The sequence below is a fragment of the Talpa europaea genome (assembly GCF_964194135.1).
Source record: "Talpa europaea genome assembly, chromosome: X".
In the NCBI taxonomy this organism is placed as follows: Eukaryota; Metazoa; Chordata; class Mammalia; order Eulipotyphla; family Talpidae; genus Talpa; species Talpa europaea.
Window position 1 is genome coordinate 13,112,721 of NC_140081.1, and position 21,072 is coordinate 13,133,792.

Sequence of the window (21,072 nt, forward strand, 5' to 3'; positions counted from 1 at the left end):
GGGGGCCAAGCAAACCGAGTCCGCCTGCTGAATCTGAATCGCCAAACGCCAAGCTGTCCTCAAGCCCTTTATCTAGCACCATAAACAATAAAAGGCTCAGGGTGTCTATACATCGATACGTATCCACAGGATACGGATGTCCATATAGATATGGAGGATTTAGGCCTCCTCATATCCTTTGCAGATGCTGGCAGGTTCTGTGACTAAATCCTCATCACGCATCCATTCATTCACACTGCTATTCAATCCAGAAGCAGTTCTGGGGCACCCACCCACGGGAAGCCACATCCTAGGCTACATACCAATCCTGTCGTAGCACGTTTCATACCTTAAATCCCATTTTCTGTCTTTCCCAGTTCGGGTTATTTGTGTTGGTACTGTATTTGCAGGTAAGGCAGATCCTCTATTTTAAGAAATGAGTTTCAGTCCCCAATCCACAAATAAAGAATTATTATAATAGCATATTCATGAAAAGCAAATTACTTATCCTGGCGTTTAACATCCCTGTAACTATTCCTGTACTTTTAATGTCAACAGAAAAAAAGTAATGTCTAAGTCTGGCTGATACGGTAAATTAATGTTAATAACAGTTTTGACACTAATAGCAAGTTTTAAAAAGGAAAAACCTCCCGTCTCTATGCTGGGTTTCATTTCTTAAAAATCACCTCAGCTTGCTGTCACCAGACTTCCCTAGAACAATTCGAGCTACTATTTCACCTTCACTGGGGGCCTGAGACGACAAGCATCTGCAAAGCCTCTGTGACATTACAGTCCTTCCTGCCTTTGCTCACTCTGGATGGAGAAAACACATCCCCCAACACACACACCCACCTCCAGTTACCATACCAGGGCTCCTTAGCAAAAACATTTCCGAATCCCTGTAAGCAAATGCATACCTATATAGATTCAGAGAACAGCAGCTGAAAACTGCTAGGTGTTTCTTCAGAACCTGAAAATTGGTTGTGAAAATATGAACACACATTAATAGGGACTATCAGACTGCGTTACAGAGATCAGGGTCAGGGTCTGTACTCCATCTTCTTCCCTAGTACCGTGCATCGATAACATTAATAAATGACCCATGAGTTAAAATCGATCTGAGCTAGAAATTGTGACAGGCCCAGGGAACATGAAAAACCCAGTCCTTGACTCTTCCCCTCTTTCTAGAAGTCATCGAGGGCTCAAGCAGCCGCTTGAGGGCCTTCCACCCTTCCTGACTCGCTCGATAGCACGTAGTAGGCCGACGACATTCACCTCTATGATCACCTAGAGGCCACCAGGCATTAAACAAAGCATTTCCAACTTCTCAAACATTGTTCTTTTTCTACTACTAATTGAGTGTTTTACTTTTAGATAATCCTATAATGAACCAGCTCAAATGAGCAGAGAGGCAGCAGTGACAACCCATCAATAAAATAATTAAGCCGAAGTGAATTTTGTTAGAGACTTCGCATGTCATAATAGGAAATTTAGGCTACTTAAAACCAGAGAAATCAAATGGAATAATTTCTTTGTTTTAAAAGGAAAAGTTAATTTTTAAAGTCTCTTTCACAGAACCCATATGAATTCTACTGACAACACTGCTTATTTAGTCTGGAAGTGTACATACAATAGAAATATCAATGGAGTACAAAGTGGTTTCCGGAATTTTCTTTTCCCTTTCCATAGTTACCATTTAGTTGTCTGTAGAATTCAGGAAGGGGCACATGTACATTTTCTGTTTCGAGATTCAGATCACAGCCTCAGCCCCGTAAGACATTTTTACCTTTATTCCAACACTTACCTGCCAAGGAAATACAAAGGAAAACCAGGGGCTGATGGGAACAAAGGCAGAGCTAAATCCTACCTCTTCTCTCTCTTCCAACCAATGAAAGAGGAGGGGGTTCTGGAAAACAAAGCTCACAAAGGGACGCATTTCCTTTTTGTCCTCGGGTGTCAAGCGACCACTGACCCACTTCACCCTTCTCTCCACGCTTTGCATCATCTCCAGCCGAGACACTTGAATGTGCTACAGAACCAACCTCTATAGTAACAGACACTCAACGATTACCAAATGACTCCAGTCTCCAGACGAGAAATGGAGAGAGGCCATTGCTGGCTTCAGGTACTATTGATGCCATATTGAAGGGTAAAGCAGAAACTAAGGGAATGAACTAGAAGTTACTCAGGCTGATACCCAAAGCAGAGGCCACATATTGGACTAAGACAAGAAACAAAGGGACTCCCTTATTTCCATGAAAAGGAGAATAAACTCAAAATACCCATCACCACAGGGCCAAGTGAAATGATTACATACCCAAGCTCCATCAGGCCCAAACAGTTCTAGAAAGTTGCCAATGAATTCCCTCGATTTTTCTTCCCATTTCTGAATTAGATCATGACTCTTTTCTTCCACTCTGTTAACAAATTCCTTTGATCTTTCTTCCACATTCTTGACCTTTTCCTTCATCTTGTCCACCTGGTTTTGGAAGCGGTACTTCTTTTCCTGGTCAAAAATGAAAGGAGACAAATGAATTAATCCAAGAAGTCACGTTGAAAGAACAATAATTCCCACTAATCATCATATTTGTATTTCAACTTGTATTTGTTCCCAACCTCAAGTCAGGATGTTGCTACTTCCCAAGGGCAAGATGGACAGAAGGCACATCTCCCGCAAGAAAAGTCATTTGTCACCAGTCTACTTGGATATGTGAAGGGAAGCAGAAGTGGTTTTAATGTTCTCTTTTTTTTTTTTTAATTTTTTTTATTATTATTATTTTTTTTTAATAGAGGCATGGTTTTTTATTTATTTATTTATTTGTTTGTTTGTTTGTTCTGTTTACACATGCACTGGGTACAGTCAGAAGCGCGGGAGGGTGAGAGAATTCACCAGAGCCAGAGTGGGGAGCAGAGCAGGCAGAAGGACCGAAGTACACTGCTGAGGGGAGCAGCGGGCGGCAGGAGAGGTCTGCGCGCCATGTGGGACCCTCCTCCGGTGGCCGGGGAGCAGCCGGGGATCGAACCGGCGCCGCAGAGGCCGCGGGCAGCTTCGCAACCCAGCGCTCAACCGCTGCGCCACCGGGGAGGCCCTTAATGTTCTCTTTTAAATGTCCGAGTTGAATTCACATCTATCAGAACAACAACAAAAAATAAGAATCCACGCAAAACACAATAGGCACCCAAAAAACTCTAAGTCTTCACTATGGTCCTTGGATCGTTCTCTTCCAGAGTTTATGCCACAGCAGAAATGGTTGTGATGCACAGCTCCGAGGGGCGTGGAAGCATAGAATGAGCACTGACCTGGGTGCCACGAGACTGATAGGCTGATATTGGGTTGTTGTAAAAGTCATGATGCATTTTTTGCATAGAAAACAGAAAAGGGGACCTCCCTGGTGGCTCAAGGGGTTAAGTATCAGCACTAGAAAGCTATATGTAGCCACTGTAGCACGAGTTCGATCCCCGGCCAGGGAGCTGACCCACATGGCTCAGCAGACCTCTCCTGTCTCACCTGCCGCTCCCCTCAGCAGTGTATTTCAGTAGATCCACCTGTTCTGCTCCCCACTCTGTGTCTGGTGAATCCGCTCACCCCCCACACCTCTAGTCTACACCCCAGCTCTTGTATGCATAAATAAAATAAAGCTTTTAAAAAAAAAAAGGAACACAGAAAAAATACAACACGACTTTTCCAACAACCCAATATCACTGCCACCCCTATGTGACTTAAGGGACTTCAGCCAGGTTCCCTTTCCGAGTTCAGCTTTCCTCGTTTCTAAATGGGGGGACTTGGATTGTTGACTGACCCTCTTCAGGCCCCTGCCACCTCTGACGTTCTGTTATTGATTACACACCCAGCCAATACATCTGATTTCATCTCTGAGCTACAGCCAGCCCTGGCGGCACGGAAAAGCAACGAGCACATCCACGCCGACTACACAGTGCCCCGAGCTAAGTGGCTTATCTACAGGCTGCTGAGAGAGTGAGCAATAACTTTTGGGAATGACTCGACATGCTTGGAGGGTTGACTGAATTCAATTTAAAAGAGCAGACAGTTTAATTTATTGAAATAACCAGGGCTTTATTCTCCAGAAGAGCCCAAATAATCACTTTGAATTCTTTTCAGCCACTTGATCTGGTGCCACTTGAACCAGATATTTCCCATTTTTGTCGCCCTGCTCGTAGAGAGCCAGGGTCTGGACCCTCAGCACTCCTGCCTCGTGGGGACAACGGAAAACCGCTGATTGACAATGAACGAACCCCTCCTATTTGGAAGGTAACAATGACCCTTTGGATAGACCGCTGGATAACGATGCCTGCACATAATTATAAATAATCTAGCTTTGTAGGAAAATCCCCCTTTGAAAACACAGCATCATTTGGGGGTGGGGTCGAAGTCCTGTGCATATGGAGAGTTCTCGTTTTACTCAACACCATCAGCTTCCCCAGGTCCAGGTAAATACAGTCGCCCCAGCTCACATCACCTTAAGCAACTGCACTGCCCTCTTTCTTTTACCGGCTTGTTTTGCTTGTTTTAAAGATTGTTTTAACAGTTGCTCTATTATTAAACTAACAGCAGCTCTGTGGGAACAATATGGTAGAAACACAAAAGGAAGCCAATGACTTGGCTTTATTTAAGCAGCTGTAATTTCTCTGGACAATAAAAAGCGGCTGTTAAGGTTTCTAATGAGCATCTGCAAGGCCTTAGTATAATGAAAGTTTAAAATGTTAAAACAAGAAAGCATTTTCTCAGCGTTTAGCTTTTCATTACCTCTGCCCTCCTTTCTTCCCTTTGAGCAAAAGATAACTCTTGCCTTTCATGAGGGCAGATCTCCCAGAAACCCTTCACCCAACCCCAAAACTCGAGAGAGGGAGGTTGGGGTGAGGAGAGGAAGGGGAAGCAGTTCCTGAGTGAAACAGGAAGCTCACTACCTGTGTGTCTTGGTTAACTTAGGTCACCTCTTTGGACATTGGTTTCTCCATCTGTAAAATGGGGTAATAAGACTCCTTGGGTTGGTATGAGGACTGAACGAAACAATAAATGTTATATAGCACAGACACTGCGTGGCATACAGTAAGCACTCAACAAACAACAGTGGTGGTGTGACGTGGTGGTCCTCAGGGGGGACAGGGCGGCTCTTACGTTTATGAAGCTGACATTCAGTTCCTTGGCTGTGTACCCTCTCTGGAGGTTACGTCGAGCATAAACATCATAGTCACGGACGATTCTGGTAATGATGTCAGATGTTGAGATGCCTTCTGTTCTTTGAGTTGGAACAAACATTCCTGTTGAAAGAAGAAAGAAGATTTAGGACAAACTAAGATGGCTGTGGTTATGGCATCTTCTTGGATGGCTTTCCTCTCCAGCTGCAGCTGCTGGCTGTGTCAGGAAAGCTTTCACATCTGGCCCCAGCTTCCTCTTGCAAGTCAAGTTCTGGAGATTTCCTCCCTGCCAGGACTGTTGTGTGTTCATCAACCTGGACCTCTTCTTCCCTGTGTGCACCACACACTCGCCCAGTCCCTGCCTGGCATTTGCTCACACCAAGCCCTTCCTTTCTGCCCTGCCTACCCCAACCGCAGAGTGACCCCGCACCCTGACAGGTGCCGCTTCCAGATGATGCATCTGGGCAATGTTTGCTGACATGACCCAGCAGAGTCTACTACATTTAGGACCGAACCTTGCCTCCTATTAATGACAGTTTATAAAATATCCGTCTTCCTGCGGAAAGGGAACTTTCTCTGCAAGCATCCCCAGTACCAGCTCAGTTCTCCTGTGTCTCACACGTGCCAACTGCTCAGTGCATGCACGTTAACTGAGGACATGAATGGAGAATAACAACTGAGTCAATGAATGAGCTGGATCATGGCAACTTGCCTTCTTCCCCAGGACGTCTGCATCACGTTACACTGAGGGCAAGAAGAAAGTGTACTATTTTTGTAGTCTCTGATCTTAAGACATGCCTGTGGGGTGCCAGATGATTTTATCCCCTTAAAGGCAATCTTCTCTGGATGGTAGTTTCACCGAAGACCCTTTCATCTAGAATCCGTGGGACTGAGTAAAAATAAACAAGTACAAAGGATGCCAAGTTCTAATAGAACTTCCTTTGAAGTCCTTAAAAATATATCTGAGTGTACCGATACAGGACTACAAAGAGATCACAGATGTTATCACGGACAAGAATCTGGTTTAGGCACACACTTCTATTGTGAGCTGAATTAACACTGTAAGGTATTAGCACCTGAGATTTCTTTTTAATCTTGTTCATATTCGGTTTACATCATTACTTGTATTGTAGAGATATAGGGGCTCCCCCTTCAGGTGTTGTTACTCCTCCACACCCACCACAAAGCTACCCACAGTCCATCCCCAAAGTCCTTTCTCCTTCCTTCCCACTTTGCTCTCGCCCACCCTCCCTGCCCTCCCGCTCTGGTGCCCTCAGATCTATAGTCAGCTTTGGGGGTTTGCTGTTAGTTTGGCTTTATCTGACCCTTTCTTTGGTTTCCCCATAGTCCACATAGAAGAGGCATCATCTGGTCCTTGTCTTTCTCGTTCTAACTTATTTCACTTAGCACCACCCCCTCCAGCTTGATCTGGGTTGCTGCAATTGGCGAGTTATCTTATTTATAGCTGAGTAGTATTCCACTGTGTATACACAGCACATAGTCCTGATCCACTTAGGGTCATGGGCACTCAGTTGGAGACATCAGGCATGGGACAGCATGAAGGACACAGCCTGCAGGCAAGGGCGCTGGGTTCTCGGTTTGCAGACTTGGGCAAGTCACTCAAACCCCTGAAGGCACATTATTTAAACTTAGTCTCCTCGGCTGAGAAATGAGGTAGCTGGATAGGATGACCTGGGACTGACAGGCTCCTTCCCTCTCCCTCACTCCTCATGCTCAATTTCCTTCCAATTGCCAATCTACTTCCTACATATCTACCCAATCCATCTACTTTCTCTAGCCTCCACCTAAGCCATCATAACACCATCTTGTTCAAAGATTACAGCAAGAGCCTCCAAACCAGTCTCCTGCGGTTTGTTTGTCCCTCAATTCACTGTCCACATAGCAAGATCCACAGAGCAGTCTTTCAAAATTCAAGCCTGCTCCATCCATCAGTGGCTGTTTACTATCTCTCTATTTAGATTCAAATCCTTACCTTGGGCCTGGAGCGGCTCATGCCTGCGCTCCACTCCATTTTCATCTCAGGTCGTCTCCAGGCTTCACTCCCTAAGTCAAGCCCCACCCCCACCCCCGCCCCAACCAGTGCTGCAAACCTGCAGGGGGCTCTGTCCTCACTGCCACCAGCCAACCATGCCTTGATCCAGCCACACAAGGTAGAGATAAAGTATTGCCACCTGCCCCGCGCTCTATTCTCAGCACCAGGTGACTGCAGGCACTCTGGAAATATTTGTTGCATGAATGAGTGGGTGGATATTGAGCTCCAAGTACCCTTCCAAATCCAGTTCTCCCTGATGCTATTGACACCGGTGAACTTTCCAGTCTGTGGCCCCTCTTCGGGCATCCCTTTGGAGCTTTCTTTTGATGGCATCTGCACAGGCACAAGTGTGAGCAGGGGGTGGTACTGCTGCTGTTAGAAATAAATCACCCAGTTTCTAATATTCTGTGGCTCAGAGGACAGAGTCTACCAGTGGACAAAAGCTTTTTGTATCACATTCTAAAAAGGTGGAATCAAACATAGGCGACAAATGGAAACCTAAAGGTGTGGATATAAATAGCAACCACAGACCTAGCTGCTGTGGGGATCCACTGGGCAGGGAATCCTGACTGGTCCCAAGTCTGGGAGCTTGAGACAACATGGCCAGCTTGATGGGGGCCACAGGGAGTTTTCTGGAGAATAGTCTATCCCATCTTTCAGCACGAAGCTATTTCACCCACACCGTTGCCTGCTGAAATGTTTAGAAGACTCGCTAGCTACCAACAGACTTTAGCAAGTCATTTAGAAATGGACGACAAGAGCTCGCCCTTTCCTTGAAGTCACAGTGTGAGGTCTCTGTGACTGAATAACTGAACTGGGGTCTGGGAGAGATTTGCTTTGGCTGCCTGGGAGGTGGGTCTCTGAAAGAAGCCAAGCCCTCCACTGACATAATGAGGCACCCGGCTTCCTCCAAATCCTAATTATTGCTCTGCTAAAAATATTCCTTAATGAGCATGATCAGAGAACCTTTTTTCTCATCCTTTTCAGAATTGTGGCGTTTGGTTATGGAGCTATTTTAAGAAGTAGCAAAGCACATGTTAATGAAGGAAACTTTCAACAGTAGTGGGCAATATTAGAATGATGATGAGTAATGGGAACCGTCTATTTCATTTAAGCTCCGTCTTTTCATCCAGTTTTGCTGGAGAATTCTGACATACAGTTCTGATGAGCAGAATGCTATAAAGCTTAATTCATACCCTTGCTAACTCTGGCTTTACTTGAAGTGATTTTTAACTGCAAAATAAACCTCAATGAGAGTCTAAAAGCCAAATATAGATGCTCAGACTATTTCTCAACATCTTTCTCCCATAGGAATGCCCTGACCTTCTCTACCTGGGCCTCAAACAAACCTCTACTGTGGCTGAGGAATCAGAACAGATCCACAGCCCACACGAAAGCGTCACTGTGCATGAGAAAAGTCACATGTAGTCCCGTATCTATATTCCCAGAGCAAATGGAATACCATTCCTGCCTACTCAATTTGGAGAGGGAGATTGTGGCGAATTAAAGATGGGCACCATTCCCATCCCCTGGAATCTGGGTTGGCCTCAGTGACTTGCTAGTAGCAAACAGAACAAGCTATGATGCTGGCTGACTTCCTAGATGACGTCAGAAGCAGCCTTGTGGCTTTTACTAAGGTTGTCTGCTCTCTAGATGCCCCTTAGGACACACACTCTTGGACTCCACTTGCCACACTGTGAGAAGCCCACAGGCCACGTCAACTCCTGTGTCAAACCCAACAGTGCCCCCTGCTGACAGCCAGCGACCACTGCCAGTCACGTAAGTGCACCACATGAGACCTCCAGCCTGGGTGAATCTTCAGGTGACTGCAGCCCCATTAACAGCTAACTACAGCCATGTTGAGAGATCCTAAGCCAGCATCTCTCAAAACCACCCAGCATACCCCTTCCTGAAATCCTGCCCCCACAAAACTATGAGTAAAATGAAGTGGCTTTTTCAAGTTACTAACTGTGGGAATAATCTGCTATGCAATAATAGGGTGCCGAGGTGCTTAGAATGAGAAAAACATTGGCCCTGTGCCTATACCTCAACAACTGGAGCTTGCGGGTTTTATTCCCTCAAGTCAGGGAAAGCAGCTTTTCCTTAGCTCACTAGAAGTTACTCGTCCAGAAATAAAACCACCACCAAATGCTTGTTCCTACTCAGCTAGGTAGCAGAGGAAATAGCCCCCCCCCCCAAGGAAATGCTGACTCAATGAATCCCGGGGGTAGCCCTGGGGGTGACTCTGGGTGAACTGGAATCCTCCCTCTAAATGAGGTCTATGGACTTGCCACATCTAACAACCTGGGACCTCATTAGAAATGGGGATGTAGGTCCCACCAGGCCTACTGAACCCAAATCTGTACCCTAAAAAAGTCCTGCAGGCATCTGTAGGCACAGTTATGTTTGAAAAGCACTGGTCTACATCCGGTCCTTAGGCAATATTAGGCAAGGGGTGTCAGATCTGCAAAGACTTGAAAAGGTAGTTAATCACCCCCATGCCATGTAACCTATCTCCCAGGAACTGATACAACAGCCAGTTTCTCCCCTGCCTCTCCCTCCCCTCCCACACCTGTTACACCCACCCACCCACCCCCCCGCCATGTTTGGCAGCAGCCTTCCATGTGTGAAGTGTATGGGGTGGCCTTTCTCCAAACTCCTTACAAACAAGATTGGGATTTGAGAATGTCAGGTCTCCAGTTCTTATCAAGTTACCTGAGCACTAAGGGAATCCTTTCTAAGAGGATGGTACTTTAAAAAAGATAATAGGACTAAATTGGAGTCACTTATGCTAGGCCCCACATCACTACACTAGAACTTAATACCTAACCTAATTGCAGTTTCAGTTTCTCCCAGGAATGGGATCTTAAGCCAGTCAATCTGGAATTAACTGGTCAGCAGTAATAAGACTATTTGTTTCCTAGATCCTTGCTATACCCCCAAAGGTGACCTTGCCAGAAACAATCTACTCTGTGCTAGAAATTTCCTTTGCCTGCCCCTTTCTGCCTATAAAAGCCTTCCACTTTGTACAGCTCTTTCAATTCCTTTCTACCAGCTGGACTGGGTGCTGCCTGCTTCATGAATCAATGAACCAAGATCTTTAATATGTACTCAGTTAAATTTTAGTTGTATTCCACAATATAGTCCTGACCAGCAGCCCTGTTGGGGGTGGCATGGAGTTTCCACAGCTGGTCCCAAAAGGGTGGGAAGCAACTAAACACCATCAGGGGGACTAAGTACATTATATGTAAAAGAGTGATTTTCTAAAATACGATCCAGTGTCATTTTCATTTCTGGGCACAAGGCCCTGTTCGCACTGACAGTAAGACCTCACCTCAAAGGAAGGTGGAGATAGCTGAGAATACAGGGGCCTGTGTTTAGCTCTTGCCTTCTAAAATAGGCTCTTTTGAAGACTCATTTCACAAAGAACAGTTATGAAAAATAAGGCTTTCGCTTCAAAGAGTCAGGCTTTGAGGAGCAAAAAGAGCTTTCGAAATCCTAGAAGTGTTCTTTGACTTATTAAGAACCAAATCCTGAGTGGACTCAGTACGGGAGGTTTTATTGTAAGCCCTGAAGTGGGACAGATGTGACGTTAACAAAGGGGCAGGTGCCTGTCCTCCAGGAAGAAGAAAAGCCCCTCAGGGGTGGAGGGAAAGAAACCAGAGAGGATCAGGAAGTGAGCGGCAGTGGCTAGAGAACAGGAGCACGCCTGGCCCCTGACCCCACTCAGGTTCAAAGCCCAGGGCCAGAGGCAGGAAAGAGACACCCTTAGAAAGCCCATAACAGAGGTGCTGGCACCCTGTTTACCTCCAGGAACTTTAGGAGGAGACGGTCCCATAGAGGTCCCAGTGCCAACATGGGGAAGTCTGTGTCAAGCCTTCTTCATGGCAGGCCAGTCACTGGGCCTGACACGGCTCCCTACCACTGCCATGCTTCCAAGTTATGGGGAACATCTTCAAAGCTCCCAGGGACCCTCTCAAGGAATACTGAAGGAAGCTGAGGAGTCAGAGCAGCAGCAGTATTGGGTGGCACACCTGAGCGCAGGGGAGGGAGTCCTACAGCAGGAGCAATGGCAGGACAGGCCAAAGGGGGCGGTAGTTGAGGGTCAGAGGGTGGGGGGTGGGGTGCTGGTAGCTACAGGTGGTGGCTGAGCAGGTCTTGATAGCGTACAACAAAAAGGTCATCAAGAACCACATCCCAGGGCCTACCTGGTGGCACAAGGGGTTAAGATGCAACCTATGAAGCTGTCCACAGCCTCTGCAGCATGAGTTCGAATCCCTGGCTGGCCAGGGAGCAATCCACATAGCGCAGCAGACCTCTCCTGTCTTCCTGCTGCTCCCCTCAGCAGTGTACTTCGGTCGATCTGCCTATTCTGTTCCCCCCTCTGTCTCTGGTGAATCCTCTCACCCACTATACCTCTGGCCTGTACCACAGCTCTTGTATGCATAAATAAATCAATCTTTATGGTGGCACTAGAGTACCTGTACTGTGCCAGGCAGGGCTGCCCTCCTGCGGGAAGGTATAAACAGATGCACCCAACTGCCACCACACGGAATGTGTGGTAGAAACTAAAATAGCACAAAATAAACCAAGCCATTAAAAATTGACTTCTGGGCCTCCCTGGTGGCGCAGCGGTTGAGTGCTGGGTTGCGAAGCTGCCCGCGGCCTCTGCTGCGCCAGTTTGATCCCCGGCTGCTCCCCGGCCACCGGAGGAGGGTCCCACCTGGCGCGCAGACCTCTCCTGCCGCCGCTGCTCCCCTCAGCAGTGTACTTCGGTCCTTCTGCCTGCTCTGCTCCCCGCTCTGGCTCTGGTGAATTCTCTCACCCTCCCGCACTTCTGATTGTACCCAGTGCTTGTATAAACAAAACAAACAAACAAATAAATAAATAAAACATGCCTCTATAAAAAAAAAATTCCTTTAAAAAAATTGACTTCTGCATCTACCTTTCGATGAAATACGAACTAGCCCATCCCTCTCTCAAACTCTCCCTGCTCCAAGAGTGTCATGCTGCAATGGGTTTATGGGCATTTGCAGAAGGCGTTCTGATGAAGGAAGGGAGAGAGAAGGTGAGTAGTTGAGAGGTTACTCCACCGCCCCATCCTCCATCTTAGACATCGCCATTGTTAGGGGCAGAAAAACCACCTGACCTTATAAGTGGAAGGAAGTAATTAGCTTTTCCCCATCTGTCTTTTTAAGTAATCCAAAGGGATATAACCTGGAGAGGTGGGATATTTCAAAATTCCCAGCAATGATTGTTTTAATTCTTGGGTAATTATTTGAAACATGGTGATACTGACTGAGAATGATTTTCCCAATATACATATGCCTAAAAGAGCAGCCGTAATTTGTGATTTATATTCTCTCACCTGTTACAGAGGAAGAAAAATGCAAATTCATAGATATATTTTTAAAGTATCTCAGTCAGGGCCTCCCTGGTGGCTCAAGGGGTTAAGCACTGCTCTGTGAAGCTGTCCGCAGCCTCTGTAGCACGAGTTCAATCCCCGGCCGGCCAGGGAGCAACCCACATGGCGAGGCAGACCTCATCTGCCTTGCCCGCTACTCCCCTCAGCAGTGTATTTCAGTCAGTCTGCCTGTTCTGTGCCCCACTCTGTCTCTGGTGAGTCCTCTCACCCCCCGCATCTCTGGCCTGTACCCCAGCTCTTGTATGCATATAAAAATCTTTAAAAAAAAAATAAAGTATCTCAGTCAGACCATAGGCATATTTGAAACAAGCCCTTGTGTCTCTCACTGAATTGTCTTGGGCTGTGAGGCAGTGCTGTGTGGCGTAATGCAGTGCGGGCAGTTAGCCTCTAGTTCACACGCAGGTGTGAGGGACTCAGAGCCAAGATACCAATGGAAAGCAAACAAAATGAGTCCAAACGTACATGTAATTTGGATCAAAGCATTACCCCTTATAGCTAAATAATGTGAAAAGTTCCAGAAGGCAGAAGCATGTGTACATATTATCCACGTAAACGGCTCCAATCCCTGTGTGGGGGGAAGAGCCCTAGCTGGCAGAGGGTCCCATGTCAAGGTAACTCCCATCCCACCCCATAAGAGGACTGAAACTCAGGGGCCTCCCTGGTAGCACAGCGGGTTGAGCGTAGCGCTGTGAAGTTGTCCGCAGCCTCTGCAGCACAGGCTCAATTCCTGGCTGGCCAGGAGATTCCCACATGGTGAGCAGACCTCTCCTGTCATGCCCGCTGCTCCCCTTAGCAGTGTATTTCATCAGTCTGCCTGTTGTGTTCCCCACTCTGTCCCTGGTGAATCCTCTCACCTGCCCCCCACACCTCTGGCCTGTACCCCAGCTCTTATATAAAAATAAATAAATCTTTTTTTTAAAAAAAAGAGCACTGTCACTCAGCCAGCAGTTCACGAGCACTGCACATATACCAAGGACGACGCTGGAGGTACAAAGACAGACAAGACATGGCCGTGTCTTAGCACTTCTGGCTAGAGACACACACACACTCAGGATGCCAAGAAAAAGGATGCTGAAAGGGGGCCACAGGCAAAGAGTGTCTGAAGAGGGTGGAAGTAGAGTGGGGGTGCGGAATTATGGCCAAGGGGTGAGGGCCTATTCCGCACTTGGGCCTGGAACTGGAATAGAAGATCAAAGAAAGGCATTGTAAGCCCAGAGAACAGCAAGAGGAAAGGCACTAACTAAGTGGGGTCATGTCTGAGAACCAGGATGAACCCCGGGTGTCTGGAATCTAGGGCCTGTGGAATACGATGCAGAGCTGAGGCTGGCAAGATGGAGAGGCTGGGCCGGGCCAAGGGAGGAAAACCTGTTAACAAAACTCAGGAGCAGTCAAAGAGACTGAAAGGAAACTAGAAGGTCTCAGAAGTGTCCCAGAAATGGAGGACAAGAGTGTCTAAGAAAGAAGGGCTAGCCCAGAAGCCTGAATGGAGGCCATTGGTTGTGGCGTTTCGTAGGTTATCAGAGATCTGAGGGAGGACGGGACAGAGGTTAGAGTGCAGGTGGCTGAGGAATGACAGGGAGGGAGACTGAGCAAAGATGTGACTGGAGGCAGGAGGGAGGACAGAAGGAAGGATCTGGGCTTGGTTTTTGTGTTTATATACTTGCACATGTTCATAAGCTAAGAAAAAACTACTTGAGAGTGAGAACCCTGGATACCAAAGAGAAGAAAAATTAATATGGGCCCTAGAAGGTAGGTCCAGACAGAGACTAGCGTGGGTCAGAAAAGCCCTCTTCCTCAGGAATCAAGAGAGGAGGTAAGGATGCAAAGAACTATGGGTAAATCAGGGCAGGAGGGGGAAGAGGAGGAGGTGAAAGGAGCACTGAGGGTCCCAGTGGGACTAGAAACCACAGGTCAGGGGCGGTCATGCCCCAACAGCCAGCTCCCTGGGGTTGTCATCAGCGCAAGGGCAAGAACAGAGAACTGGATAAAAGATATAACTCCAGGGAGCCTGCAATCGAAAGAAACCCCTCTTTCCTGGCCCCCAACAGCTCCCTGAGGCTGACCAGAGTCTCTGACCTTAACAGGAATGCTTAGTGACCAGAGAGACAGCTTCCAAAGCTCAGACACCACATCTAATAGCCACAAAATCACTTAACAGTTTCAGGAAGAAAATATTTTACCTGATTCCACAAATATTTAGAGGCCCCCCCTTTTTTTGCCTCTGCATGTGGTATCTGTGGGTATTGCTATCACATCACAGGATGACATATAACATATGACAGGACAGACTTTGGAGCAAAAGTCCAGATGATTAATAAGCCAGTTGTCTTCTGGAAGGAACTTTGTTGGGAGTATCAACTAATTTCATTCTTTTTTTTTTTTTAAGATTTATTTATTTATTTAAGGATACAAGCACTGGGTACAGTCAGAGGTGCGGGAGGGTGAGAGAATTCACCAGAGCCAGAAGGGAGAGCAGAGCAGGCAGACCGACGAAGTACACTGCTGAGGGGAGCCTCGGGGGGGCAGGAGAGGTCTGCACGCCATGTGGGACCCTCACCCAGCGGCCAGGGATCGAACCGGCGCTGCAGAGGCTGCAGGCAGCTTTGCAACCCAGTGTTCAAGCACTGCGCCACCGGGGAGGCCCCTAATTTCATTCTTAATGAGGAAAATGCCTGTCCTTTAAACAATAGATCTTGTGATTGTAGTCTGATGAACCCTAAAATCAAGCCTGTAATCAGAAGTTGAGTACTTTGGTACTTCAGTTTTTTCCTAAGTAAATACCTCATGGGGATCTGGGCGGGGACTGAGCCTTAGCCCATGTCAGCAGAAGCTTGTAGAGACTCCTCAGGAGACATCTCAAGTTCCAACCCCTGTATGTATTGGCTGCAGGCCTAGGGAAGATGTCCCTCATTAAACCTGGTTATTGTAAACACAGTGGACAGGTGAGCACAGCCCAACTCCTCACCTGCTTCCTTTATATGCTTGTATACGTCATCAGAGCCAGCTGAGGAATAGGGGATGTCATCATGAGCCACAAAGTCGATCTGGTGGAGAGAGAAGAGTCAAGTCACCACTGGGATGGATGTGCGTGTCTGCAATTTGGAAATGCCCTTCAAAAATAAAGCAGCTGGGGCCTCTCTGGTGGTGCAAGGGGTTAAGCACTGCACTATGAAGCAATCTGCAGCCTCTACAGCACAAGTTCGATACCTGGCTGACCAGGGAGCAACCCACATGGCGCAGCAGACCTCTCCTGTCTCACCTGCTGCTCCCCTCAGCAGTGTATTTCAGTCGATCTGCCTCTTTTTGCCCCCTACTCTTTCTCTCTCTCTGGTGAATCCTCTCACTCTCTGCACTCTGGCCTACATCCCAGTTCTTGTATGCATAAATAAAAATAAATTTTAAATAAAGCAGCGGTAATAAAGCAGTTGAAACATGCTGTTTATACGTGGATTTGAATCATTGACTGAAAAGTATTTCCGACTGTCTCCATTTCCAGAACGTAATGGAAGCTGGAATGGTTTTTCTCCTTTGCTGGTCCCTCTTCCTCTAACCTCTGATGGTAGATTTGCTTGCCCTTCTGCTCTTCTGCCTCTAAACTTTCTCCCTCAGAGAATTCATTCTTCAGATCGTAATCACCCCTGCTATGAGGAGGAACCCCAATCTCCATTTCCTGTCCCACTGATGGCTACGGGTCCTCACACTAAAGTCTTATTTAATATTGCAGAGTTCATGTCTTCAATATTCATAACCACCTAGGGAGGCAGTGGGGGCCCATATTACTACTTCAGTGGCAAATACGGGTGCTGAAACCGAGGAATGTGTCTGATTTCCCCAAAGTCATCCTTTTCTCTTTCACCACCCCTTGCTGTAACACGAACTTGTCTGAAGTTAGTTCACCCTGAGAGCTGCTGCCACCTTCCATGGCATCTCCATTCTCCCGGTTTCCCGAGATCCAAACATCATGGAATCAGTCTTTCCCTTCTTTCTTCACTCTCCATGGCACACTGTCACAAGCCCCATTGATGCGGGGGTTTGGGGGGGGGGCGGCGTGTGTGCGTGGTGTGTGGACAAGTGAGCGTGCACATGTTTGCAACACCAAACACGGGCCCCTGTAGTCTAAATGATTGCTACCAACTTGCACCTGACTTTTCTCACTGGAGGGTCTCCACTCCAAGCCATCCCTCTGTCACATGGGGGGGGGTGTCACTCAGCCCACAGTTTTCTTTTTATCTTCACTAGTTCATACTTCACTACATCAAGTAAAAAACTCGCTGTCTAGTTCTCAAGTTCTTTATCATGAAGCTTCACTCTACCCCAAGAGGCAGAGCAGCAGTTTGCCTGAGTGTGAGGCCCACTGACCCCCCACTAGCTACAGAACTCAGATACAAGCTGCATTAGGGGTTACATCACGATTTCACAACGTCAATACTAGTGATATTTTAAACTGCGTGATTCTTTGGGGGCCTGTCCTGTGCACTGTAGGAGGCTCAGTAGCTCCCCTAAGTTTTACCCACTAGATGCCAGTAGCACACCTCGAATTGTGACAGCCAAAAAACGTTTCCAGACACTACCAAATGTCCCTTGGGAGCAAACCTGAGAACCAGTGGATTCAATGGTATAATTATGCGCTTAGAAATAATAGTAACAGTAAGTAAGCCTCCCATAAATGTTCATTATCATTATTATTCATTCTATTCTTAGTACTCAAACTTAACCCCTCCACCTCTCCAATAATAATACTAACAACTTCTCGGGGTAGCCATGGCATTGAATATGATTTTGATAAGAGCAAAGCACTTAGCACAGTGCTGGGCACATGGTAAATACCCACTAAGTGGCAGCCATCATTATCATCATTAGTATCCCCATAATGCCTGGCACAAGTTGAATATACAATAGATGCTTAGTAAAAATGTGTTAGTGATTGCTGGAAGTAAATCATATTGTAGTTTTTCCTCTTTCTTTTTATTCTCACTGGGAAATTGTCTCCTCTGCTATTACCCATGCACATTTATCAGTGTTCTCTATTCTCTTCTGCATCGTGATTTTAAAAATAGAAAAGAAAACTCTTAGAACAGCTTAATCTTATTTTTTTGTACTGCTTATAAAAGGAAAGAATAGCGCCTAATGTGGGGCTGGTAGGGAGATACAAAGCACATAATTTGATGCAGATCAAAAGAATTTCTCATGTTTTTAACTAATAAAAATCTTATATCAGTAGGAGTCTCAGGGCCACAAAATCATAAAGTTTTTCCCTGAAAGGCTGATCCTGCCCTTCTGGATATGAGGTGGGTTCATTTGTTCCCTGAAAACTCATGCCTGTGAATCTATAAGCCCCAGTCATGATGACAGATGATTGACATGATCGATCATGTCAATCGTGATGACAATGACAGTTTTGGAGTGTCGCTCTGGGCCAGCCAACATTCCAAGGGGTTTGTTTAGATGAGCTCATTAGAGCCTCAAAATAGCCCCATGAGAAAAGGATCACTATCACCCCATTTGGTAAATGAGTTCACGGTCTCACTCAAGGTCACACAGCTAGGAAGGATACAGGATGCACCTGGATGTGGTGGGCTCACTTCAGAGTCCACACTGAAGTAGGGAGAGATCAGTCCCCAGCCCGGGCAGCAGGGAGGTGCTACGGAAGGTGAACCACATAGCCATGTCTGGAGTTTCCCTCTTACTGGAAGAGTCTGGGCTGTCTGGGAATAGGATATGTAACCAGACTCCCTAATTCTGCTACTTAGAGAATGTGACAAAATAAGTACCTTGTGTTTTTCCAGAAACTCTGGCGTCAGTGTCCACGGAGCATCCCTGATGACTTCATCAACATAGCGACAGTGTCTGAGAGCTTCGTATCGCTCAGCTTCATTCATCACAGTGAAACCTTTGAATTTGTGGGTGAGGTCATCACTGCAAACTGAAACATGCAAATGCATTAAATGCTGTCAGGTGGCCCAGCCCTTGTCATGCCACCCAGCAGAGACACCACTTCTTCAGCAAGACAAAAGATGCTCAGTCTCACTAAGTACTTGGCATAATTAAACCCAAGTTTTTTTTTTTTTTCCAGGAACAAAGGATGAGGAAAGCAAAGCAGGCCGAAATCCACCAGCAATTCTAAATTTCATTTGCGTACTAATCACAACTGCATTCTTCACTGCAGCTTTTATTACAATTATTCTCCATGCTACCTAATGTGACTCACATCTTTTGAATTCTCTAGCCCACCCTTTAGTGAAATTACTCTTCAGGAAAAAAATGGACAAATGAACAAAGAAGGCAAAGAGAAGAACCAAGGGGTCTGAATTATACAAGGTTTAAATAATCAGTTCCAATTCCTTTACTACATCACTGCAGTTAGTAACACAAGTGTGCATGCATTCACATTCATTCATTCTCTCTCTCCCCCCTCCCCCTTCACCCCCCCCTCCCTGTGCCAGAGACTGAGGTCAGTCAGTACACATCAGGCCACACAATCAAGAGAAGAAAGTCATAAAAACAGAAGGTCTGGGGCCTCCCCGATGGCGCAGTGGTTGAGCGCTGGGTTGCGAAGCTGCCCGCAGCCTCTGCAGCGCCGGGCGAGGGTCCCACATGGCGCGCAGACCTCTCCTGCCGCCCGCTGCTCCCCTCAGCAGTGTACTTCGTCAGTCTGCCTGTTCTGCTCCCCGCTCTGGTGAATTCTCTCACCCTTCCACGCTTCTGACTGTACCCAGTGCTTGTATAAATAAATAAATAAATCCTTAAAAAAAAAAAATCAGAGAAAAGATGTTTAAAAAAAAAACAAAACAAAACCAGAAGGTCTGATCTAGCAGAGTTCATCCTTCCGTTATCGCCATTCTTTCTAGATGCCACGTCCTAACTTCTCAAGTGGGGAAAGCAGCATCCTCCACTATTAGACTCACAGAGAACTTTTGGAGGATTTACACAAAGTGTTTTGAAATAGTGAAATAATAAATATTGTCATCTTAGCAAGAATGTATTTTTTGTTGGCCAAGCAACTTTCCTATGTGTCGGGAAGAATATTGTGGGCACAGCCCCTGTTTACCAACATCGTGGGGAGGGTCTTACTGCAGTGGCTCACATTACCCTGTTTCTTAGGATGGGGTTTTGTTTCTTTAACGTAACATGCACATACAATAAACTCACAAATTTTAAGTGTACAAGTATGTTTTTAAAACAGAACTACCATCATTTTCTGGGAACCAAATCATGACCCACATAAAGTAATAAGTGCAGCCCATGACTACACCACGCTGCCTTGCAGAAGCTCCTGTATCTCAGCCCTTCCTGCTGTCCACAGTCAAGCATGAGCGGAAGTGCTGACTCTGCCTTCAGGGCACACCCGCAAACCACATTCCATGCCAGCCCATTCGCCATCTCGTCCGTGAACTATAGCAGTGACCTCCTTCCGGTTCCCATTCCAGCCTTGCCCATCCCCAATGGCCTGTGACTGGCAGAATAAAACCTGAAAGATTGTACATTTTCATGCCTCATGTGAGCACACATTTCTCTCACCTTCCACCAAAACGCCCAGGCCTGTGACCTTCCTCCCCTATCCCCTCCTCCTCCCTCACTTATATAGATAGGAGGCAAATGACTAACCAAATTAAAAAATAGAATAAAATCTGTTGAGTTGTTATTCTGGCCCAGAACCTTTTCCATCTCCCTCAGAGTGAAAGCAAAGTCCTCCAGCAGTCCACAGGCAGGAGGCTACAAGGTCCATTCCTGAGCCCATTCTTAACTTCTCTGATGACCCAGACTATTGTCTCGCAGCCCCAGGCCACCTTGCTGCTTGCTGAAGCCTCCAGGAATGCTCTTCCTCAGGTCAGGGCTTTGCACTTCCTGTTCCCCAAATCTGGTATGGTTGTGCTCCCAATATCCATAATGCTCACTTCCACTTTCTTCCCTGAAGGCTTCCCCAGCCACTCTATTCTAAGGTGCCACCCGACTCCCAACACTGGCAGCCCCTACTCCCTCCCCACCTGGCTTCTAGCCACTGCACAGAAGGTGGTCTTATCGTTGCTAATTCAATGTTCTCTCTTGTTGGTGTTGTGCTACAAAAATATAAGGTCCTTGAGGATAGGGACTTCTGTCCATTTCATTTTCTCATGAAAAGTACCTGGCCTAGGGCAAACTCTTAAGTATTGGTTGCCTGGATTAACACTGCTACATACAGATGCTCAATAAATGCTTATGTGATTTAAAATAATAAATGTAGCCTTCCTATGCACAAACAATAAATCTGAAGAAGAAGAAATCAAAAAAAACATCCCTTTTATTATCGAAACAAAAAAAATCAAATATTTGGGAATAAATCTAACAAAAGAGGTAAAGGACCTATACAAAGAAAACTATAAAACACTGTTAAAAGAAATAGAAGAAGACACAAAGAAATGGAAAGGCATCCCCTGCTCATGGATTGGAAGAATAAACATTATTAAAATGGCCATCCTAC

General features: G+C 46.4%; 1 protein-coding gene across 1 annotated transcript in view; it reads right to left on the reverse strand.

The window, feature by feature from the left end:
- The window catches only part of PCYT1B (phosphate cytidylyltransferase 1B, choline), a gene marked incomplete at both ends in the record, with an annotated part of 88,199 nt that overhangs the window by 22,510 nt on the left and 44,617 nt on the right, over positions 1 to 21,072 (reverse strand). Inside the window, 4 exons of the mRNA XM_084258045.1 lie at positions 2,297 to 2,485; positions 5,117 to 5,259; positions 15,580 to 15,658; positions 18,386 to 18,537. Of these exons, the coding sequence (XP_084114171.1) occupies positions 2,297 to 2,485; positions 5,117 to 5,259; positions 15,580 to 15,658; positions 18,386 to 18,537 (563 nt within the window). The remainder of the gene's footprint in view (positions 1 to 2,296; positions 2,486 to 5,116; positions 5,260 to 15,579; positions 15,659 to 18,385; positions 18,538 to 21,072) is intronic.